The 25,646-nt window shown below is 44.5% G+C and overlaps 1 protein-coding gene across 1 annotated transcript in view; it reads right to left on the bottom strand.

Annotated features, from left to right (window-relative positions):
• The window catches only part of LOC138285857 (transient receptor potential cation channel subfamily V member 1-like), a 474,904-nt gene that overhangs the window by 29,545 nt on the left and 419,713 nt on the right, over positions 1–25,646 (bottom strand). The window contains exons 11-14 of the mRNA XM_069226333.1: positions 25,326–25,491; positions 14,822–14,888; positions 13,523–13,833; positions 12,460–12,587 (exon numbers count right to left, since the gene is read on the bottom strand). Coding sequence (XP_069082434.1) covers positions 12,460–12,587; positions 13,523–13,833; positions 14,822–14,888; positions 25,326–25,491 — 672 coding nt within the window. The remainder of the gene's footprint in view (positions 1–12,459; positions 12,588–13,522; positions 13,834–14,821; positions 14,889–25,325; positions 25,492–25,646) is intronic.

Raw genomic sequence — 25,646 nt, 5'->3', positions numbered from 1 at the left:
CAATAGATCTGAATACTCACAAGACCCCTCTTCTCCATGACGATGGCTGCCTGGAAGACCAGACCACTGCTGATTTGACTGCAGCAGCGGAGATATGGCTGCTTTGACTGTCCCATAAGACATATATCCGGATAGGGTGCATGATCTTTCCACTTATACTCTTGAAATGGTGAGGTTTCACTCAAATAGAGTGTTGCTACGTCCCCGAGGTGTACATCATACTTTTGGTTGCTTTCAGTTCTATGGGATTGATTGGGATTCACCAAGGTTTTTCTCCTCTGTTGTGAGTGGGGGATTGGGTAACGTTTGTATTGTTGTGTTTTTGTTGGATTACTCCATGCTTTACTTCTTGCTTGATACATTGCACATTGTTACATATCCTGATATCTCATATTCACTCCACTCTTTTTGACTGCATGATTGACTAATCCCCACAACCTTGGGGTCTCCTGCGCCACGTGGAACATTAGGGGCCATAATAGCCCCGGAAAGGGAAATCTGGTTCTGCCCTATCTACACAGACACAACATTAATCTTGCCTTTTTATGAGCGATACACTTGGCACCTCGAGCACACTGCAGCTTTGTGGCTCAATGGGGTGCAAACTGCTTCTTTTTGCACTATAGTACATACTCCCGTGGAGTCTGCACACTCATCCACAAGAGCCTCCCTTTTATCTGTAGCAACACACTCTGTGACCCGGAGGGCTACTACCTAGTAGTGCATTGCCACCTAGCTGGTGCGACCATCCTATTGGTCAGTGTATACGTACCCAATGTAGACATGCCAAAGTTTTTTCAAAACCTCCTCTCCCAATTAGATAAGTACCAAGCTCAGCATATCTTACTAGGTGAAAACCTTAACCTCACACATTGCCTGCAGCTCTATTGGTACTTCTAGAATCATTAAACTGCGCTCATTATAGGCCTTGACAACATTACTGAATGCTTCTCAACTTTACGATGTCTGGCGCCACCGTCACCCCTCCATTCCAGGCCACATCTTCGATGTGGTACATGTCCCCCACTTTACTTTGGCTCTCTGATATTACAACTCCACCCATTGTGCCTGATCACTCACCAGTAGTGACCTCACTCCAGTTCCCCTGCCAAACACCGCCCCTTCACGCATGGCAGGCCCCTGCTAACGCCCTATAAGACACTGTTTTTCGCACTGAGGTTCGAGATGCCATTTCAGAATACTTTGCTCTGAATGTGGGCACTGTTGAGCACCATGCAACATTATGGGAAGCCTTCAAGGCATATATAAGAAGGCTATATATTGCAAAACATGCCGGAATGTTGTGCTCATTTAGAAGCGATCTTGAACAGATCGAAAAGAAACTTTCCGACATAGAAAGCCAAACACTTTTATCACCCAAACCCCATCTATCCTCCCGCACATGCTGCTCTATTGCAGGAACTTAGGGCCAGATGTAGCAAGCATTTTGTATTTTGCATGGTGCAAACTGCAAAAATCGCAGTTTGCGCCATGCAAAATGCCGTTTGCGATGCTCATTCACAATTTGAGAGTTGGTACCGACCGGCGTGTTCCCTTCCTATTTGCGACTCGCATCGCTATGCTAAATTGCTTTGTGACCGCGAATGCGGTCGCAAAGCAATTCGCAGTTACCACCAGTGTCACACTGGTGGTAACCCATTCGCAAAAGGGAAGGGGTCCCCGTGGGACCCCTTCCCCTTTCTGAATGTTGCCAAAAAGGGTTTTTCAGAGTAGGCAGTGGTCCAATGGACCACTGCCTACTCTGAAAAACCGAAACCAAAAGGTTTCGTTATTTTTTTTATTTTGCAACTCGTTTTTCTTTAAGGAAAACGGGCTGCAAAAAAAAAAAAAAACTGCTTTATTTAAAAAGCAGTCACAGACATGGAGGTCTGCTGACTTCAGCAGGCCACCATCCCTGTGAGTTCAGGGACTCGCTATGGGGTCGCAAAATGCGACCCACCTCATTAATATTAATGAGGTGGGTCTTTGCGACCCCATAGCGACTCGCAGAAGGTGCCTGAGACACCATTCTGCATATGGTTTTGCGACTCTGAAATTGCAAGTTGCTCCGAGTCGCAATTTCAGAGTCACAAAACCTAGTTTTGCTACATCTGGGCCTAACTGAGGCAGCAGACAGTGAGGTAGCCTTCCTTGGCAAGTACGCACACGCTCGCCGCTATGTCGAAGGAGAGAGGCCTGGCCGCACTCTGGCTAGACTTCTCTGACCATCTTACTAGGCCTCGTACATCACCGCATTGCCGCATGATGGTAGTGACATGGACATGGATACCCCTGCAATATTGGCAATCTTTGCATCCCATTGTAACTCCCTTTACACATCACGTACCAACACTACAGAGGATGCTCTAGCTGAATACTTGGCGAAAATTGCTATGGTATGGCTTGACACTGGTCAACAGCAGTTTTTGTCATCTCCTATCACATGCAAAGAAATCTCACAGGTGATAGATGCCTTAAGTGTCTCTTAAGCTCCCGGACCCGATGGTTTTATTGGAGACTTTTACAAAGTATATACAGAACTCTTCGTCCCACAACTTCTCGAGATGTACGCTGAATCCCTGGACCATGGATGCCTCCCAGTCACAATGACTGAAGCTGTTATCTTGTTACTCCTCAAGCCTGGCAAGCTACCGCACTTATGCACCTCCTATAGACACCTCTCGCTATTGAATCACAACAATAAGATATTGGCGAAGGTACTCACTACACGGCAATCTTTATTCATGGATACCATAATTTCTCCAATGCAGTTGGCCCCACAACGGTCTACACAATATTTGGGGTTCTCAATCAAATCTCCCACGAGATCCCCGCTGTGGCGGCACTACGCAACGCTGAGAAGGCGCTTGACTCCCTAGAATGGTCTTTTTTTATGCTGTCCTAATGAAAGTGGGAGTCCCTCGTGGTTTCAGAGACCTTATTAAATTATTATATAACAACCCTCTGGACGACTATGGGTCAATGGAGCACTCTCTGCACTGTTTACTCTGACCTGCGGTACCAGACAGGGCTGCCCGCTCTCCCCTCAATTGTTCATTCTTTGTATAGACCCCCCTAGTGCACCACCTCCAAGAAACCCCAAGTACGCCACATTCCCGAGTCATTCGCTTCTCCAGAGGCCTGCTGCTTGCATCACTTTATGCAGACAATATTTTACTTTTCATCCTGGACCCAGCAACCTACCTCTCCACGCTAATAGACAAGTTGAATCGCTTTGGATTGTTCTCTGGCATCTCAATCAATTGGAACAAATCGAAGATTTTCCCACTTATGCCACTTATGCAACCACAACTCCTTTTGCGCTTGACCATCCTGTGATCTGGTGCAAAGACTCTTTAAAGTACCTAGGTATACATCTACATAGCGGCAGGGCTGAGGTGGTGCAGTCTAACTATGGGCTGGCGATTGAGAAACTGTCTACCCAAATCGAGCAATGGATTTCCTTGCCATTATCGGGACTGGTGGCTGTCTTTAAAATGGTGGTCCTTCCCCACCTTTTAAATCTATTCTCAAACATTCCCATTGCCCTCACCAACCACTTCTTCAGTACATTATGCAGCCTCCTCACTCGTTTAATATGGGCACGGCGTTGACCAAGTATAAGCTGTAGCACATATAGGGGGTCATTTTAACCTCTGCGGTCTTTTTTAAAGACCGCCGAGGGACCGCCGTGCAGAAGACCGCCAGTGCAGGGGGTTTGTCGCTCGCCTATTATGACCATTGGCAGCTCTCCATCCCTTTACGGACGGAGAGCCGCCAACAGCCATACTGGCTGGCGGCGGGGAAGTGGAGGTTGCTCCACCTCCACCACCACGCCAACAGAACACCGCCCAGCGAATCATGTCCTGTGATTCGTCGTGGCGGTGTTCTGTTGGCGGTGTGGTGTCGGCAGAGCTGCCCCCATGGTTCCCGTCCCCTCCCGGAGGATCGACGGACCAGGTAAGACGATCGTCCGTTAGGGGAGGGGGTGGGGGGGTGTTGTGTGTTGTGTGCGTGCATGGGTGTGTGCGTCTGAGTATGTAGAGGGGGTGTGTGAGTGTGTGTATGCTTGTGGGGGTGATGCGTGTATGGGAATGAGTGCGTGTATGTCTGTGGGTATGTCTGTATGGATGTGTGCGTGTATGTTTGAATGTGGGTGTACGTGTCTGACTGTGTGTGTGGATGTTGGCATGTATGTCGGGGTGTGTGCGTGTGTGTGTTGGTGGTGCCTGCATGCGTGTCGGGTGTGTGTGAGTTATGTGATGTTGGGGGTCGGGGTGGAGAGGGGGGTCCTGCCACCTTTGAGGGGTGGCAGGGGTGGTGGGGGGTGTAGGGGAGGGAGTCGAGGTGGGGGTGAGGGGTGGGGGAGACCCCTATCAGTGCCAGGGAAGGAATTCCCTGGCACTGATAGTGCTTACCGCCATGGATTTCATGGCCGTTCAAACTGCTGGAAATCCACAGCGGTAAGCCGGGTCCAAATACCGCCGGCGGTATAGTGATGGCCGCCGGGTTGGAGACCCAGGTCTCCAGCCCGGCGGCCGTCTCCGCCCTGGCGGGCAGAACAGAGAACCGGCGGATGATCATGGTGGTAACTGCCATGGTCATAATTCCACAAGGTAAGACCGCCAGCCTGTTGGCGGTCTTACCGCCGGTTCTCCGCCTTCCGCCAGGGTCATAATGACCCCCTAACACTCCTTTTCGAGTGTGGTGGTTTTGCGGTCCCAGACCTCTACCTCTACTATCGGGTCACCCTAATTCAATATACATACTATTGGTAACACCCAGATGCTTGAAAACAATACCTTAAACCATAACTTTCGCTGGCTGCTCTAATTCCCCTCTCCACTGTACTGCCACATAGCCTCTCTAGAAACCCAGAAGAAAATCAGACTCTTCCCACTACATGCTGGGCCTGGACCAGGTTGCATCGTTATTTAGGGTTTGATACTCTATACTCTCCACACATTCCTCTCTCCAATAATCCTTGGCTACATCTAACTTGTGACCACTTAACTCAGCGAACACTCGAGGCACATGGGCTGCACACTATAGGGCACATGTTCTCTATTCACAGTGACGGACCTGATGGCTGCACACTCCATCTCCCTCATGGACTAGTTTATAGCGTGTAGGGTACCACATAGTACCCTATGCGCTACTATACCTGCCTATCCCGCCTAGCCAAAATACTTCACCCCTCTTTAATAATAAATCCCCAGGTAATGCTCACCTTATTTCCCGCCTATATCACACCTCACTTCAATTACGTCCCAGAAGTGTGGAGTCCTCAAGGGCGGCTTGGGAAAGGGATTTGGGATAACCCCTATCCGACAAAACATAATATTATTGCTGTGCACAAACTAGGCTGATCTCTTACAACTATTGCTATAAACTCTTACATTATAAATACCTGCACCGCGCTTACACCACCCCTCATGCTCTCACCAGGCTTGACCGAACGAGGCCCCACTGTTGCCCGAAATGCGCTGCAGGTCAAGACAATTGTTCACATCTATCCTCGAACAGCACAGTTGTGGCCTAGTTCTGGGTGGACATCTACTCCATGCTATCCCGTATGCTGGAACAGAATCTCACACCCACTCCTTTGCAGCGCTACTGGGGTATGTTGAGCTCTTATCGGCAAGTACACGCCACTTTGCCACCCCGTGTTACTCTTAGCTAAGCAACAGATCGCCCTTTACTGGGGTAGTAGCATCCACTGCACAGTGGCCTCCTGCGTGCGTGATTTAAAATACTGTGACACTACCAGTGAACTTTCTGCCTCAATGCAGCCTCCAACCTCTGAACCCAAAGACATATGGCAACCACCCCGTACTAATCACCTAGCGCAAACTCCAGTACCTGCCTCCAGTGTACTTGGATGCCCTTCCCCACGTGTGGATCTGGGAGCCCCATCATGGGATTTACATGTGGGGCCCTCTACAGGATCACCTGACTCTTGAGTACCCCCCATTTCTTCCCCTCTATGTTTTCGCAGTGGCTCCTCCCACATTCCATATGATACACACTACTGTTAAGTGTCATTCTTGAGTACATTGATGTTTTATTATGCAATGCTATAGAAAATTGTCCTGTAGTCCTGTTAGCCGTTGTAACAATTTTCTGATATTGTATTTCTTTTGAGTATTTTCATGCTATATAGAAAAGCACTAAATAAAAACATTTAAAAAAAACAGGATCATGCTTATCGAGTCTACCTTTTTCCGAAAATTGTGTGAGATAGAATTCTGCACCTTGAATGAATTATCTCTATAATGATGTCATCCTAAAAGTAATTAGACAGTAATGGGAAATGTAAAACAAAATATAAGCAACTAATGACAATTAGTATTAAGAGCCAATAAATAAATCTCATTCTGCCAGAGTTACGTGGGCTGTGCTTATTTTACACAATTATTCAGACTACATTCCCAAGGAAAACTCACACATATTTGGTTCTGCCAGACTTCAGACATTAAGGGCAACATTGCTTTGGTTTGCATGTGGGGATTTATGTTTAGCCTTTTGAGAAATGCATCAAAATCTGTTAAAAACATGAAAATATCATGTCATTTTGTTATTGTATCTTCAGGTTGCAATGAGATATTTATGCAGGATTCCATGAATTCATAGCCCTGGAGGCTCTAAAAAACCCTTAGGGTGTGATTCACAAAGTTAAACCAACACTAATGTGCAAGTTATCTATTTTTTTGCTACTCACAAATTAATTGTAAGTTTATGACTGTGAAGGCTCCGCAGACGGGACAGAGAGCTCCGCACCTAAAAAGATAGGCTTGTTCTTTCTGAATCAGGCCCATAGTTCGTGTGAGTACATGTGGCTGAAAAAACGAATTATTTTTTGTTAAAAAAGCTGCACAGAGAGGAAAAAATACCCCAGAATTGAGGCACTGAATGTGCTGGTATAATGTAATTCATTCAGTGCAGGGGTACCTCACTGAAACAATAAAAATATAATATTTTGCTTAAGTGGCGATTAGACACCCTAACACTGAAAGTAAACAGTACTTAACTTCCTTTTTTCAATAAAACTGAATCTGGGATTGGTGCTAATGTAGACCTGTAAAGCGTGTGCTTGCAGGGGAGGCTCCTCCGCAATGGCGGAGGAGCGTTGCCCCCCTGGCCAAGATCCAGGAGATGAAAAATAAAACTGTTCAAAATTGGGTCTTTGGTTGGCAGTCAAGTTACCCTCTGTCCAAGCAAGGACCCTCAATCTAGTCATGGTAAAAGAGAATCACCCTCAGCTAACCCCTGCTTACCCTTGGTAATTTGGCACAAGCAGTAGGCTTAACTTCAGAGTGCTAGGTTAAAAGTATTTGTACCACTACACACAGTAACTTAATGAAAACACTACAAAATGACACAACACAGGTTTAGAAAAATAGAGAATATTTATCTAAACAAAACAAGACCAGAAGGACAAAAATCCACCATACAAAAGTCAATTTATCAGTTGAAAAGCAAAGAGTTCTCATGTTTTTTTAAACACACACTTACACTATTAGCGTGGAAATGTACCTTGGGTGCGTCAAAAATAACCCCACACGGGCAAGTTTGTGTCAAAAAGGGTTTGCGATGTGTCGATTTTACACATGAGCGAGACCTTGAGTCGTTTCTCCTTTCGTCGTGTTGGGCACGTTGTTTCTTCTCTCCGCAGGAAAGCGATGCGTCAATCCGGTCAGCACTCTCGGTCCGGGCAGGCCTTGCGTTGTTTTTAGACGCCCAGCGGTGTTTGGGTAGAAAATCCAGCTGCACGATGATCCGAAAACCACGCAGCGTGGGTTGCGATCTCACCAGCCTCCATCAGCAATGATGTGCATCGATTCTCCAGCTCCGTGCATCAATTCTTCGGTCGCATTACAACCAAGCATCGATTTTCAGCCCCAAAGCCGGCGGCGAATCTATTTCCCAGCTGCGGGTCGGAGTTGCGTCAATCTTTTTCCTGCACGGCGTTCTGTGCGTGGATTTCTTCCTCTTAGGCTCACTCTCCTCCTCTACCCCATCATCTGTCGCAAGGAGCATGGACAGTTCAGTCCGCTGAAAGTGAGGTTTGAGGCGGTTGACATGCAGGACCCTTAAAGGGTTCCCTGGATACCGCAAGTCCACTAGGTAGGTGACTTAATTCTTGCGCTCCACCACCTCAAATGGCCCAGTCCACTTAATCTGGAGTGCCCAAGGCTCCACTGCCGCCATCACCCACACTTTCTGACCACGTTGAAACTCGACCAGAGTGGCATTCCGGTCATACCACCGTTTCATATCCTCCTGGCTTGCTTCCAGGTTCTCCTGAGCGAGACTCCTGAAGCGGGCAGTCTGGTTTCTCAAAGTCATCATGTAGCTAAATACACCCTGGGGGGTTTACTAGGAACTTTCTCCAAAGCCTCCTTCACCAGACTCAAAGGTCCCCTCACACGGTGGCCATAGATCAGCTCGAAGGGACTAAACCCAAGTCCCTTTTGAGGCACCTCCCTGTAGGCGAACAGAAGGCATGGCAAGAGGATGTCCCACTTCCGCCTCAAGGGCTCTGATAGGCCCTGAATCATGCCTTTCAGGGTGCTGTTGAATCTCTCAACCAGACCATTACTTTGGGGGTGGTAATGTGTGGTGAACTTGTAGGTCACACCTCACAATTTCAACAGAGACTTCATATGCATGGATTTGAAGTTGGTACCCCTATCAGATACCACTTCCATGGGGAGCCCCATGTGGGTAAAACCCCCATCAGTGCACGACCCACCACAGGGGAAGTGACTGACCTCAGAGGAATGGCTTCTGGGTACCGGGTGGCATGGTCCACCAAGACCAGGATGAACCTGTTGCCCAAGGCTGTGTTGGGGTCCTGAGGCCCCACAATGTCAATACCTACCCTCTCAAACGGAGTACTAACCATAGGTAAACGTTGGAGGGGAGTCTTACATTTCCCCCTACTCTTGCCACTTGCCCAGCAAGTCTGACAAGACCTGCAATGTGCATCTGAGTGCCTGTGCATTAGGGGCCAGTAAAAGTGGGTGACAAGCCTCTCAAAGGTCTTGTCCTGCCCCAAATGTCCAGCTAAGGGTACATCATGAGCCAACCCCAGTAGGAAGGCCCTGAAGCACTGGGGTACCACCAGCTTATGGGCTGACCCAGGCTCAGGAACCAGTGGCTTGCTTTTCAGGAGGTCATCCTCCCAATAATTCAGGTGGGATCCTGGCTCCTTGACAGCTGCCTGGTCTGCAGCCTGCTGCCGCAAACCCTCCAGAATAGGGCATGTCTTCTGTGCTGCAGAGAATGCTTCCCTGGTGGGTCTCCCTTCCTGCTGCCACTGCGACAGCTCATGGACCTCACCCAGTTCAGCCACCTGTACCCCTGTAGGCTCCATAGGAAGAAAAAAAAAGTTCCCAAATGAAGTTTTAAAAAAAAGTCAGTCAAGGGATCAGCGAGAAATAGAACAAAAAGAAGTTCCAAATAGAAAAGCAAAAATCACAAGACAAGTAGTATGTGGTCATGTAGTGGTTTGAACTCAAAACAGTAGTGAACACTTAATTACTGTATGTCAAATACAAATACAAGTCCAAATCCCATGTGCTGATCACCAATGTTATAAATGGGGTCTTTGGCTGGCAGTCAGGTTACCCCTGTCCAAGCAAGGACCCTCACTCTAGTCAGGGTAAAAGAGAATCACCCTCAGCTAACCCCTGCTTACCCTCTTGGTATCTTGGCATGAGCAGCAGGCTTAACTTCAGAGTGCTAGGTGTAAAGTATTTGTACCAACACAGACAGTAACCTAATAAAAACACTACAAAATGACACAACTCAGGTTTAGAAAAATAGAGAATAATTATCTAAACAAAACAAGACCAAAACTACAAGAATCCACCATACACAAGTCAAGTTATCAATTAAAAAGCAAAAAGAGTGTTCATGTAGTTTTAAACACACACTAACACTGTTAGCATGAAAATGTACCTTGGGTTTCACTCATGAGTGAGACCTTGTGTCGTTTCTCCTTTCGTCGGGTTGGGGGCGTTGTTTCTTCTCTCCGCAGGAGAGCGATGCATCGATCCGGTCAGCACTCTCCAGTCCGGGCAGGCCTTGTGTTGTTTTTACACGCCCAGCGGTGTTTGCATCGGAAATCCAGCCGAACGATGATGTGAAAACCATGCAGCGCGGGTTGCGATCTCACCAGCCTCCATCAGCGATGCTGCACGTCGTTTCTCCAGCTTCGTGCATTGATTCCTTGGTTGCGTTACAGGTGAGTGTTGATTTTCACCTGCGAAGCTGGCGTCGCGTTGATTTCCCAGCCGCCGATTGGAGTTGCATCGATCTTTTTCCCGCGCAGCGTTCTGTGTGTGGATCTCTTCCTCTTAGGCTGCCAGCTTCTCCTTTCAGGGTCCCAGGAACTGGATGGGCACCACAGGGCAGAGTAGGAGTCTCTCCAGAGACTCCAGGTGCTGGCAGAGAGAAGTCTTTGTTGTCCCTGAGACTTCATATAACAGGAGGCAAGCTCTAAATCAAACCCTTGGAGATCTTCACAAGATGGAAGGCACACAAAGTCCAGTCTTTGCCCTCTTATTCTGGCAGAAGCAGCAACTGCAGGATAGCTCCACAAAGCACAGTCACAGGCAGGGCAGCTCTTCTTCCTCAACTCTTCAGCACTTCTCCAGGCAGAGGTTCCTCTTGGTTTCCAGAAGTGTTCTAAAGTCTGTGGCTTTTGGTGCCCTTCTTATACCCAATTTCTCCTTTGAAGTAGGCCTATTTCAAAGCAAAGTCTCTCTTGAATGTGAAATCCTGCCTTGCCCAGGCCAGGCCCCAGGCACTCACCAGGGGGTTGGAGACTGCATTATGTGAGGACAGGCACAGCCCTTTCAGGTGTAAGTGACCACTCCTCCCCTCCCTCCTAGCACAGATGGCTCATCAGGAAATGAAGACTACACCCCAGCTCCCTTTGTGTCACTGTCTAGTGTGAGGTGCAACCAGCCCAACTGTCAAACTGACCCAGACAGGGAATCCACAAACAGGCAGAGTCACAGAAATGGTATAGGCAAGAAAATGCTCACTTTCTAAAAGTGGCATTTTCAAACACACAATCTCAAAATCAACTTTACTAAAGGATGTATTTTTAAATTGTGAGCTCAGAGACCCCAAACTCCACATGTCATCCGCTCCCAAAGGGAATCTACACTTTAATCATATTTAAAGGTAACCCCCATGTTAACCTTGGAGAGGGACAGGCCTTGCAACAGTGAAAAACAAATTTAGTAATATTTCACTGTTAGGACATATAAAACACTTTACTATATGTCCTACCTTAACCATACACTGCATTCTGCCTTGGGGCTACCTAGGGCCAACCTTAGGGGTGCCTTACATGTAAGAAAATGGAAGGTTTAGGCCTGGCAAGTGGGTACACTTGCCAAGTCGAATTTACAGTTAAAACTGCACACACAGACACTGCAGTGGCAGGTCTGAGACATGATTACAGAGCTACTTGTGTGGGTGGCACAACCAGTGCTGCAGGCCCACTAGTAGCATTTGATTTACAGGCCCTGGGCACCTCTAATGCACTGTGCTAGGGACTTACTAATACATCAAATATGCCAATCATGGATAAGCCAATTACATACACATTTAGTAAAGGAGCACTTGCACTTTATCACTGTTTAGCAGTGGTAAAGTGTCCAGAGTAACATAAACAGCAAAATCAGAGTCCAGCACACATCAACAACCTGGGAAACAGAGGCAAAAAGTTAAGGGAGACCACTCCAAGGATGAAAAAGTCTAACAAAAACGATAGCTTACTATCATTTAATTTTCATCTGCTGGCTCAGCCAGCAGTGTGGGGAATGGAGGGCTTGGTTGTGGGAGTGGGGAGGAGGAGAGAGTGCGTCTTGGGCTGGCCAAACACACATGTGCACTTATGTTTCTACAGCCCGGCTGTGTTGAACATCTGGGCTGGAGAAACTGCACAGACCCCAGGGGTGTGTCAGACCAATCCTGGTGCTGCTTTCATGCTAGGTTTAGCATGAAAGCAGTGCCGAGTTTGCTGGGGAACCTTAGCTGTGGGACACCACAAGAAGAAGAGAGGTGAGCAAGGTGGCAGGAGTCGCCGGCAGCGGGAACGGCGGGAAAGGTAAGTGTTTTTTTTGTTTCCCCATTCCCCCACCACCCATTGACATTTTTGGTGACCGCCACAGTGTGCATGTAATAAATATTCAGTTAGAAAACTCTGTGACAAAAAATATATAATTATATCGACCTCCGGACCGCTGCTCTACCATGACCAAGGTTGAATGGTTGCGACTGGAAAATGCAGTCATTGCTAATAAGTAACAGAGCACTTCAGTGTCGGACATTTTATTGGTCCATTTTTGGTTACCCAGAGAGCATTCTACTGCTACTAGGGTGGTAAAAATAAAGGTGCAGACATCTCCAATGACAAGCTGGCCTTTTGATATTTACCTAAAACATCTTCGTTCGTCGATTTTCCCATCAGGGGCCACGCCCACCTTGATATCAATCCCAGATCTCATCTTGTCCCTCAGAAACTGTGGCAAGTTCTTTTCAATGTCGAGGATGGTCATGGCTCTCTGAGAAAAAAAGTCTGATTAAGAAAAGTCAGTTTGAGGAGGACAGGAGTTACACACATAGGGCCAGATGTAGCAAAGGTTTTTACCCATTTTGTGTCTATGGGAAAAAGTGTTCGTACATATGGCCCATCATACATTCGGTTGTAGGCCTACTGAAAGATTTTTTTCTCACCACTTTTATTTCTGGATTCCTGTCTTCTCGCAATGCTTTTTTGGGCCGGTCTACTGACAAAACTATGGGCCAGGTTTCCATAGTTGCCTCCTTGTGTCACAGTAGCTGCATTTTTTTTTTACGGTAATGTGTCTCAAGGAGGCAATTTTCACCGCACCATATTGACAAAATGGCGCAAAGTATGCATTGTGCCACTTTGTGACCCCTTACGCCATATTATGCCTGTGTCAGGCTAATATATGCAGAGGGGGCGTTCTGGCATTAGGAGACCCGCAAAAATGGGTGAAATCTACAACATTTCACTGCACCATTTTTGGCAAAATTTGTAATGCCTGCTCAGAGCAGGCATTAAAATGACACGCTCATATTAACCTATGGGTCTCCTTGCACTTTGCTCCACTAGCGTCAAACTTTTTGACACTACTGGAACGTCAAACATTCTGACGCTACTGACCTAGCCACCGCCATGGTGCACCGTATTATAAATACGGTGCACAGATGGTGTTGTTAGGTGGGACAGGGGCGACACAAGCAAACTGGCACATCAATACTGATGCACCAGTATCTTGTAGATTTGGGCCTAGCTGTCTTTCCAGCTTCACCTTTTGAGAAAACTTGTGGATATAAATACATACATAAAAGTATACATAGACGGTATTTGGCATTGGGTCATCTCTCTCTATCCATTGGTCTGCTCAGCTGTTATTCACATGTTGTGTCCGCCGACCGCAGCATACAGCGTGATTCTTGCTGCACCACTCACCTGAAGCTTCCAGATACTTTCGCTCTCACTGGAGATTTTGTTGACCGTTTCGCTCATGAGGGCGATCAGCATGTTCAGCAGCAGGACGTAGGTCAACACCACATAGAGGATGAGCAAGAACATGAAAAAGTGCTTGTACTTCAGGTTCTCATTGAACTCCAGGTCACCCATGCCGATGGTGAACTTGAAGAGCTCCAAGGAGGCGATGTAGAGACCCCCATAGGTGCCACGGCCTCCAGCATCTTCGCTTTCCGCTGTTGTGGTCTCATTTTTCACCTCTGTAGGAGGCTCACCAGTCAACGTAACTAAAGCTGAAACAAAAGCAATGTTGTTATGGACATCGGTCACTAACAAGTGGACGCAAGAGAGGTGCTGCGACCCGAGCATCTGTTTGTATTTCCATATATTTGTTAGAGTGTGTGTGCGCGAGGGTACATTTATCTGTGCAGTGTGTATGTATCTGTATGTTTGTGAATGTTTGTTGTGAGCTTGTGTTTCTTTCTCTCAGTCTCCCTTTGATTCAATTTAAGCAAGTGCATTAATGCTTTATTAGTTAACAAGCGTTGCGGGTTGACAGGTGTTGAGTTAATTAAGATGTCACAAGCTAACAAGTACTCTCCTGCTGTTAGTGCTAATTTTGTGATTTCTCCTAGAATGTACATCTCTCCCTGTTTCTCCCTCTCTGTCAACTATCTCTGCCAATCTCTCGCCTCCCAAACGGTTCTTCTCCGTGTTTACATCCGCTCTGTCGACTCACATTTTATCTCCTTCTTTTTCTCCTGCTCTCCCTCCCTTTCACGTAATTTCCTTATTTCGCATTTTACCTCTTTTCCCACCATCTCGTCTTTCTTTTCTAGATTTCTTCACTCCTCTGTCCATCTTTCTATTATCTTGTATCCCTCTGTTCCTCACTCTCTCGGCTAATTCTTCACTTTCCCTCTTTATTTCTCCTTTCCGTATCCTTATTTCTCTTTCTGTCATTATTTCTTCTTCTACCTTTCTGTGCTTCTCCATTTCTCTTCGTTTTATTTTCTCTCTCTAGCTTTTCTGTTTTCCCTTATTCCGCCGCCATCTTTTTTCTATCTCGAGATCCTCGGCTTCTCTTTCAATGTACACCACCCCCTCTTAATATTCCTATCTCCCCTTCTCTTTATCCACTTCTCTGTTTCTCCCATTATTTCTCTCTGATGTATGTCCCACGTGATGGGATAGACTGCTAGGCACGCGGATCAGTAGCATGCCCGGGAGCGAGTTATAAAGTACAAACATTAATATCTGTTGTCTGAAGGCTTTCCTCACCTGCCGCGAAGCCGAAGAGAAACACGATGTACACCATCAGGAAGCGCAGAATGTCTCGCAAAATGGTCTGAAAAAAACAGGGACTATTGCTTTAACAAACAATATATTTCGTGTTACACATGTTGACCTTAAAAAGGGAGCCACGCTGCCAATAAGGACCTCTTCCGAATGCTAGCAGAGTAAAAACAGAGAAGGGTAAACGTGGGCCCCATGATTACTGTGTCATAGGACTTAAGCTGCACCAATGAAAACCAACTAGGCTGGAACTAGGCAGGGGTTGCTTGTGCTCCCATTCAGATTGGCCAAGGCGGGCCATTCTGGCTGGACTGTACCTTCTGGAGCCGGACCATCGCTGAGCAGCACATGGATAGCTCCTGTCTAAGGTGGCATGGTAGGCACAAAACAATGGGCTTGGCACATAACAGTGGCTGGGGTTAACCCAAGCATTCCAGTCACCACATTTTTGTATCCTTTGTTTCCATTAATATGAACAAAGCATCAAACGACGGGTGCAGAAGTTAATTAATTTACCGGCTGCATTGCTTGGCATAATAGGAAGTAGTCAAGGTCTGAGATCTGCTACCAGGGGGCTGCATGATGGAGAAGTTATCACTTCACCCTAAAGCAGTGGTCTCCAAACCATTTAATGCCGTGACCTCCCATTTGAAAAATAAAAATCATTTGTCCCCCCTCAGAATTTTTCGCAATTATTTTTTGAAGATGGCAATGTTTAAATATGCCTAGACCTATTTAAACGTTGCAGTTAAGTACTGTCACCTTTTAAAAAATGCAATAACATGCCTCTGCTTATAACAAAGGCCTGCGATCTGTATAATGCTTCTTTTGGCCAGAGTCTGACACCCCCATTTGGATCACTTGAAGCCCCCACAGTTTGAAGACCTCTGCCCTAAAGTGTAGATCCAGGGACCACCTAGTGAGCACACATTTTGAAGTGTACTGTGAAGAAGAACACTTCTATGCAGCGCATCTTTAATGCTGCAGGCATGCATTCTGTGATTCTACAACAAGGCACTGCGCAACTCTATGGGAACTCCACACAATTGACCTGCAACATATCAGTCATAGTCCAGGACAGGACTTAATTTAAGCCAGTGGTTGCAGGTAGGACCCACGGCACTTATTTTATAGACCAGCATTTATGTTCCTTCAATAGACTTTTGATTCAAAATGAGAGAGAAAAACATAAAAGTGGGGAAAAAGGAGGTATAGGAAGGTGGAAAATAGTGACAAAGGGAGAAATGGAGAAGAAAAAGAACTACACCAATGAGACAAAAAGGTAGGAAGTGTCTGGCGGTGCATTAAAGAAGCCTGAGGTGGAATCAGGACCAAACAGCCTTGGTATTCGTCACCTAGACCTTTGATAGAGCTGGCAGTGGGCTTCTGAAAAAAACACTGGGCTCGGCATTTATCCTTTTACAATTTACTTTAAACTTCTAGCCTTCAATACGGTGGATGTTTGACTCTTGCTGACCTGTCGGAGGACAGCGTTGGAGGCAGCAGTAAAGTAGTTTCAGTCATTGTTAATGAGAACAACACATTATGTTCACTTTCAGTTCACTGAAATTAAAGGGGGTGGTGGGGATCCCTACAACTCCCCACTTTCATCACTTTTATTTGTTTTTATAAAATCAATGTTCAAAAATCGTAACAGACAAAGACCTGCTACTTCATTCCTAGGCAGACAAATCACAGATTTATCTGCATGTGAAAGGTCCACAAGATATTTTTGCCATCCTTTCAAAGGAACTAAGAAAGTGCTATTTTTTCTAAATTACGCTACAAAACAGAGTTCAGTTTTCTAGACCCCCTGGCACTAAAGACTTGGATTGCAAGTACCCCACAACCCACTGGGAAATATGTGAGAGAGATGTGTCCCGGGTAACAATTAATCAGATGTGATATTCCCTAAATCATTTATCATTAAGGAAGAACACACTCAAGAACACTAGGAAACGAGGGATACATTTTAAAGAATTATTTGTAAAATGAAACCCGTATTCTATTGCACACAATATGAATTGCAACTTCAATAAAGACAAATAGAATGGCAGCCACAAAGTTTGTTAAATGTGTAAATAACAGGAAAAATTCCAACATATTTGCTGTATATGTATATATCAATATTACCATCATTTTGTTACTTTTAGGCTCAAAGCTAATTAAAGAACAGCAGAAACTAGAAAGCCCAATCTGAGTTTCAAAAGTTGTTCACACTTGCTCACCCACCTGAACAAGAAGGCTTATGTTCAGTATAACGGCAAAGATTGCTACTCACATTGTCTGAGAGAAAAAGAGCTGATAAGTTCATCTAGTAAAGGCTGAATGCCTTCCTCCACGGTAGCCATTAGAATGTGTGATACAATTCTACACAGCCTGTCTTGTCAACTGCCATGAAAGTCCCTCTCTAGCCCCTTGCCAATTTCTGCTAGGCTTTTGTAACATTATTTCCCCGTTGCTGAAACTCTCAGAAGAAACAATTAGCGGAAATTGGCCTGATGACCTTTTACTTATTTTCATTCAGTGAGATGATGTTCTTCATAATAGTAACAATAAACGGGACACGTAAAAGTTATCAGCTTCCTAGAAACCTTTTAGAAGTCAATAAGAAAATAATAGTCAACTAGACAGTCAGCTTTTAGTTTAAGTACTGTGAATATATTAAAGCAATTTTCACTGTCACACTTCAAAAAAGTAATAACAAAACCTAAATGCGCATTCTATTAATCACAGACATTCATTCTTGATTAACTAGCACATCACCTGAGAAGGCAATTACACACAAGAGAAAAAGATAAAATTATCGTGACAAGAAGTGATCTAAAATTTCATGGCTCCAAAACAGTGAAGATTCTTATGCGATCAAGTCAGGATTTGCTAGTTAAGTTAGTTCTTCTACAAAAACTCCAGGAGTGAAATGGAAAGCCAGGTGGAACTTTGATGTCCACATTGACACTGTAGTCCAGTCATCATTCTGTTGACTGTGGCAACTGAAGCATGCACTTATACTCATAAAAAAGTGCATCATAAGGAACTCATCTGCTCGCTGATTAACTCAGGGAAGGGTTATGCCAAAGCATTGTCGGGTGGTCGTCCACAATACAAAATAATGAAATAGGGCAAGTACAAAATTCAGCAAAAAGATTAACCTTACTAAAAGGTAAAAGGCAGTGTTTATTCAGATGTAAACTTATTACATTGGTTGACAGCAGAATAGCAAATCATCTTTAGTTTGCTGTGTATTACATTTAAGAGTGTCAGAGGAACAGTCATCCTGTCCTAGAGACAAGATTCCTGCATATCACCCAACTTGCAACCTTAGGTTAAGCCATCAAAGCCTTCTTAAGATTCTCCAGTCTTAACTCTGGTGGGAAGGACACAGGCAGTTTAGACATGATTTAGTTACTGCATCTTCCTTTATGGTATAAATGTGTGGTGTAATTCAGAAAATATTTTTTACTGTGTTTTTATGGATTTCGAGTTGAACGACAGTTAGAAGTGGAGTCAACAATATACACATAGCCCTTCAACCTTGGGAAAGGTTGGGGGGTGAGAAATAGGCAAAGGGACATGTTCATACATTTGAAATACGATGTTGACGAAGGTGATCTGGACCAGAGGTCTCATGTCTATGTTAAACTGTAGGGGGGATGTAGACAAGCCTTGAAGGAACCCACTGTCGATAGTTTTAGAGGAAGAAGTACACCTACACATCTTTATTTGTTGGCTTTCTTTAGAATTACAAGAGAAATTCCATTGATAAACTGTTCAGGTCACTGCTGCGAAGTTCTCCAGGTGTTGCATGAAGGTGTTATGATGTACTGTTTCATTGCCCACTGATAAATCAAGAGACATATGGAGTTTTGGGTTATCAGGACCAACAGAAGTATGTTGTTGTTTCCAACTGTTGGTGACAAAAGTTTCTGTTGCTCTACCTGGACTGAATGCTGATTGTCGTTAAAGGCTAACTTTACTTTCCTCAACAAAGTCTGTAAGTGACACCTGACCTCTATCTTCATGATTTTACTTATTTAGGGTTATGTTAGCAATGGGTTGTCAGCATGTTCATGTTGGTTAGCTGTTAGTTTGTGGGGACTATGCTCTGTGAAACAGAGGAGTTTCCCATGTTTGAAGTGACTTCTGTGACTCTCTGCATGTGTAGTTGCAAAGTTTTTGCAAGTTGTGGACACAAGCATTACATTTTTCCATCTTTCTTGACCACTTAACTCTGATTTGTTTTTGGTTTTGGGTAGGTCCTAAGAAAGAAGCTGGAAGGTTGTGGACCAACTAGGTCGAATGGAGATAACTTTGACAAGTGTCTGTTATTAGCAAGAACCATGCGGTGCTTGTCTTCGAAGAATTCGTCTAAGGTTTTACAGAACTGTTAGGAAATGACCATAGTGTTCTTAACGACTTCTGGCTCTGTTGCTTCACTGAAAAATTTAAAAGTTAATTTGTTTGGGTTGGAGCTTTGTTGATTTGGAATGTATAGTTATTTTTCTTGGCCTTTCAAAAGGCCTTGTGATAAACCTTAAAAGTGTTGATATTCTCATATAAGTCGACATTCCAGTTTACAACTTTTTCTTTTTTTTTGCTTGGCTTAATTTGTGTCAATACAATTATCTGAAACCTGTCAGCTGGTTTAATTTTTCTGATTGAAGTATGGCTACAAAGTTAAGGGCATGGTGATGTTGGAGCACAGTAGATCACGGAGGTCTCCTGCACCCGAAGAGTCCAACTGATGATATCAGAGGTGGGTAAATGGGTTCCACAATCTCCTTGAAGAAACGTTTCTCCATATGAAATATTTGGGATGCTTACTTAAAATGACTTCTTAAGCAGGATGTGTTTACTTTTTGGTGAAATATTTAAGGTAACCAACAAGAGATTAGATGGTGGGATGACAGTATCAGAGGTTCAGAAGCCACTGTCTAAATTAGCTTCCTTACTTGACGTTCACCTCACTGCCATAAATACCTAATAATCAGGAGGGATGCACATATTTGGCACTTTTACAGGCTTCAGGCGTCAGTAAGAAGCCCTTACTGCCTACTGATTTAAGACTCTTACCTATAGGGGCTAGACAGGATGAATTGTGTAGTGTTAAAGCTGTGAATCATTTCCTGATGCAGCCTAATAAAGGCTGGTCCGGACAGAGAAGTATTAGCAGTCATTCCGTCACAGTATCACAGCATAGCCAGCTAATGAGAAGGGCAGGGCTAATGGCACCATCTTCTGACTCTACTATGAGCAGACATAGGTTTCACTCTGAGCGGGCCTGAATGAAGCAGGGGCATGTTTCAGAAAACTTCCTGCCTCGCTGTGCTCAAACACTTTTCTACTTTTAGCACCAGTCCCAGGGACCTATCGGTATATCAGTATCATAACTATAATGTGGACAGTCATCGAGTTTTATGATAAAACGTTTATCAGTGGAAGGTTGGAATGAAAAATATGTGAAGACCTATTCAATGAATTTTTTTCGGAAGGAAAGTCATGTGTGTAGTGTCACGTGTTTCACAGCCAGACTGGGGGCCTCATCTCAGCTGATAATGATTACAGACGTCTTTGACTTCACAAGGTGAATGGCATATGTCAGAAATGGGGTCTCTAGTCAGTTTATATACCCTGTCCAAGTACGGACCCTCTAGTCAGGGGAAGGGAGTCACACACCTAAGATAACCCCTGCTCACCCCCTTGGTTGCTTGGCTCAAGCAGTCAGGCTTATCTCAGAGGCAATGTGTAAAGTATGTGTACACACACAGTAACACAGTGAAAACACCACAAAAGCAATTAAACACCAGTTAAGAAAAATAGCCGATATAAAATCGAGCATACATTAGAAGAGATATCAATTTTTATAGTTTAAAAGAGTCTTAATCCTGAAGAATCAGTGATTGTATCCTTATAACACACAGTACTTTGGATGCATCAAAAACAAAGGTAATGTGGGCCGCAAAGGAGGTGATGCGTCGGAAAAGCAAGCAATGCATTGATTCTTTTCTCACCAGCTGGGCGATCCACTGATTTTTTTCCAGCCCGGTTGGTGATGCGTTGATTCTTTTCCTTGCAGGAAAGGCGATGTGTGGAATCCTTTCTGCAGTGCAGCATAGATGAAGAAAACTGATGCCCAGGGGTGATACTTCGAAAATCCAGATGCACAGCAAAGATAAATCTGCAATGAAGCAGGAGATGCATCGAATCCGCAGCTACAAGGCAGATGCTGCATTGATTTTTTCAGTCACAGTACAGGCACTGTGTCGATTTTTCTGCCACAATGGCTCAGTGCATGCATTTTTCTTCAGGTCACCAGCTTCCACTTCCAAAGACCCAGGGACTGGATTTTGCACCACTTAGCAAGTCAGGACTATCAGCAGAAGAATCCAGGCACTAGCAGATCAAGTCTTTGATGTCCCTGAGACTTGTTAACAGGAGGCAAGCTCAGTTCAAGCCCTTGGAGAGCCTTGGAAAGCAGGATGTAGAAAGCAGAGACCAGTCATTTCACTGCCAGGGCAGAAGCAGCAAACAGAAGGCCAGCACAGCAAAGCAACATGCAGAGTGGCAGTTCCTCCTATAGCATCCAGCTCTTCTCCCTGGCAGAATGTCCTCAGTCCAGAAGTGTTCTGAAGTTGTGGTCTAAGAGGCCCAATACCTATACTCATTTCTGCCTTTGAAGTAGGCAAACTTCAGAGGAAAGTCTTTGTAGTGCCAAGACCCTGCCTTTCCTTCCCCGGCCCCAGACACACTCCTGGGGGTTGGAGACTACTTTGTGTAAGGACAAACACAGCACTATTCAGGTGCAAGTATCAGCTCCTCCCATCACTCTAGCCCAGGAAGACCCATCAGAATATGCAGGGCACACCTCAGCTCCATTTGTGACTGTCTAGAGTGAATTCACAAACAGCCCAACTGTCATCCTGACCCAGACATGTATTCCACAGCCAGGCAGAGGCACAGAATGGTTAAACAAGAAAATGCCTACTTTCTAAGCATGGCATTTTCAAACCTGTAATTTTAAAACCAACTTCACCAAAAGATGTATATTTAAGTTGTAAGTTCAGAGACCCCAAACACCACATCTCTGTCTGCTCCCAATGGGAAATTACATTTAAAAGATATTTCAAGGCAATTCCCATGCTAACCAAAAGGAGAGATAGGCTTTGAAACAAATTTAGCAGTATTTCACTATTAGGACATGTAAAACACACCAGTACATGTCCTACCTTTTAAATACACTACACCTGCCTACGGGGGCTGCCTTGTGCCTACCTTAGGGGTGATTTACATGTAGTAAAAGGGAAGGTTTGGGCCTGACAAGTGGGTACACTTGCCAGATCGAACTGGCAGTTCAAAACTGCCCGCACAGACACTGGAGTGGTAGATCTGAAACATGTTTACAGGGCTATTCATGTGGGTGGCACAATCAGTGCTGCAGGTCCACCAGTGGCATTTGATTTACAGACTCTAGTGCACTTAACTAAGGAGTTACTAGTAAATAAGTATGCCCACTGTGGATAAACCAATTACCAATACAATTTAGACAGAAAGCACTTGCACTTCAGCACTGGTCAGCAGTGATAAAGTGCCTAGAGTCCCAAAGTGAGCAAAAACAAATTTTGGCACAGGATCAAAACAGGAGGTCAGAAGCAATAAAGATAGAGGAAACTACACCAGGAGCAGACAGGTCTAACAGCTTACAATACTCCTATCGGTGGCAAACAGTTAATTGAGTGCATTTTTTAATGGAGTTCTCGATCCAAACATGATGTGTATGGTTGCTGTCACACACTGGGCCGGAAGTTAGCTACTGAAGGGGATACAGGTTTATTGTGGTGCTTCTTGTACAATGTTCTTCATCCAGTACACGCACTGCACAACTAGTATGCATGTGATTAGAGAACAAGTATGCTTGTCAGACCTATACTTTTCACAAAGCACCAACATACCGCAGGAGGTGCTTCATGTGTTTCAGGGAAAGAGGTACTCACAATGAAGGTTGAATTTATCTTTAAATGGAGATAGACCACACCACACTTTAAAATGTATGGATGGGTGGTTTGCTTCAACCTGAAGGAAAAATAAAAAAAAAAGCCCCAAAAAAGGTTACATTATTGCTAATATATTTGACCCCTCTCCACACAAGGCGCTTTCAAAGAAAATTCTGGAAAATAGTCCACGGTTATACATATATTGTTGATAATGTAGAAAGAAACACTTTAAAAATGCTAAACTGTATCACACTGCCCTGGCTCCTTCTTTGTTCATCAATACAATACAAACTATAGTTTTTTTTTTATTTGGCACATTCGGGGCTATGTATTAATGCACACCCCACACCAAATATAACTGCAGCCTGAAAACTTAAGGCAAAATTTGGAGCTATTTTAATTTTTAAAGCAATTTACTCAATATTGTGTTGTATTTCTCAATTGGACAAACATAAACCTTTTACACTAATCAAAAATATGCCTGCAGTATGGCAATACCAAGTTGATTTTCCCACAAAATGTAGTCTGTGCTATCAATTATGTAATACTAGCACTGATCACCAAATTGTAGCATAATAATTTAACACATTTACAGGAACTGCTCTGACGGTAGCTCCTGCCAATGTTAAGAGATCTCCACTTCGCTATCTTTAAATGTAGAGGATGGGTACTCCATCAGGGCGACTGGGTCTTCTACTTCATTGCCCTGACAAAGGAAAGCATGTACTGTGATTTAAATAGCGCCCTATATATTTTCTAATTCTGATCAAAAAGAGTGTTTGGAATTTTTCTGCAGTTACAAAATCCAAATAGTGCCTGCCTCCTTGTTGAAGCACACACTTTTAGAGAGAAGGAATGAGAGACGAAAGAAGCAATTCTGAAACTGAATCAAGAAGTGGTGCTTGGCAAACACAAACTAGTTCCTACACTTCCAATCTTAACATCCTGCTTTATTTTTTTCTGTTGATGAGGTGGTAATGATGGTGGAAGGGAGGTTTGAATGAGCTAGGCTGACCCTCCCACCATCTCTCTGCCACTTCTTTCCTATCTGCCTCCCTCTCACCAACAGAAAAAAGCTGGCTTGAGCTGGTGACCATGGCTAGGGATCAGGCAAGGGAAGTCATAGCATCCCTTCGCCCCTCCTGTCACCCTACTCACCAAAGTGATGATTGAATGGGATTGGCAGGGTCTAGGGAATCCCTAGCCTTCCTGATGTCATATGCATATTATTGTGACTACCCAGAAGTAATTACTGGGCTATCTCATTAAGGAGTTAGCCAGTGTCCCGAAAGGATGTCGCACCAGCAAACTGTCTATACAGCCAATGCAGTTAAGGGGGGTAGTCCCTTATCAGCGGAGGGGAGGGTTCAACATTGAGTTTTTAAAAAATGGTCGCCAGGCAGGGGAGATCTGTTCCCCCATTTACATATGTATGTCATGAGGGCATCCTTGGACACCATTTCATGATGCATATATAACTATCAATGTGCTAGTGAAATGTAAAATACCAATCCAGAAGAGCCTAGCAGCAATTTAGTTTACATTGCTGGACTATATACTGCTCCATCGTATAATTATAAATTCATTTTTGGAAAAATGCAATGGACTGAAGAGAAACAGGTCCAAGTTACAGCACATCCACTTTGTGCAGTTTTGTCTCAAGTACCCAGTCTACATCTAGGTTCACCAGGAGCTGTATAAGATGTGACACAGTACATCTCCCTCTCTCATCTGTTCTGGAAATCTCTAGAACTGAGCCAGGGAACAAGTCATAAACATATAAGTAGAGGAACATATTACAATGGCAGTGCTACAATGGCAGTGTGTGTTAAGGTTGTCCACGGTGCTCAGTTTCACCTGTTTATGGATTTCTCCTTATGTTATCTGGAACAGAGGCCTACAGCCATTTTTGGCATCTCATCTGAAACATGTGTCACATCATGTCTTTTTGTATGATTTAATTGTCCGGTCAGAGGTCGTATGATGTAATATCCTATGACATCACATCATGCTAATGACAATTTCTGAAACCTAAAAAGTCTACCTCTTTTTGGTCAGACAATGGTGGCAAGTTTCGATATACTTGCTAAGCTTTCCACCTTCAATGTTATGGCTGATGCCAATCTTTCCTGCTTAATGATGACTCAGATTTTGTAGGAGTACGGAACTGAAAGTTGTACTCACCTTTTGTGCAATTATTAGTCTTACTGCTTGCTGTTTATCACTGCCCTGAATTCCTCAGATCCAGACAGGAAGGAGTTGTGCTCACTTTCTTATCAAGGATGCCATTAATTATAACTTATTTGCACAATACATGGAGCCGTGAGTTTGGTTAATATACTGCATTATGGCTGACCTTAGTTCGTTTAACCTATCCCCTATACGTATCCATGGAATATAGGGTGGGATGAGTTACTCTCCCATTCTGCATAAATGTTGGACTAAACAACACCTCCTACTTGGATTTCTGACTCTGCAGAATTGTGAGCTGTATTTACCTTCTGTATCATGACGCTGTAGATGCCAGTCATCTGGAAGCCTCGAGTGTAGTATAGCAGGTTTATCCATCCGAACACCAGAGAAAAAACCAAGGGGGCAATATACTCTTCGCAACCTGCCAGGTACATGATGCCGGAGCACAGGAGCACCACCGACTGAAGAGTGCTACAAGAGAGACCAATGCACTAAAGTCACTAATGCACTTTTGGCACCCTAAAATTTGAGTCTGTTCATTTTCTGTAAACTGCTCTCATATCACCATCATTTTTTTATCATCATAAACTTTGCACAACACCTTGGACCCTATTCACAATGGTAAA

The sequence above is a fragment of the Pleurodeles waltl genome, chromosome 3_1 (genome assembly GCF_031143425.1).
Source record: "Pleurodeles waltl isolate 20211129_DDA chromosome 3_1, aPleWal1.hap1.20221129, whole genome shotgun sequence".
Taxonomy (NCBI): domain Eukaryota; kingdom Metazoa; phylum Chordata; class Amphibia; order Caudata; family Salamandridae; genus Pleurodeles; species Pleurodeles waltl.
This window is presented reverse-complemented; position numbering and strand designations above follow the sequence as displayed.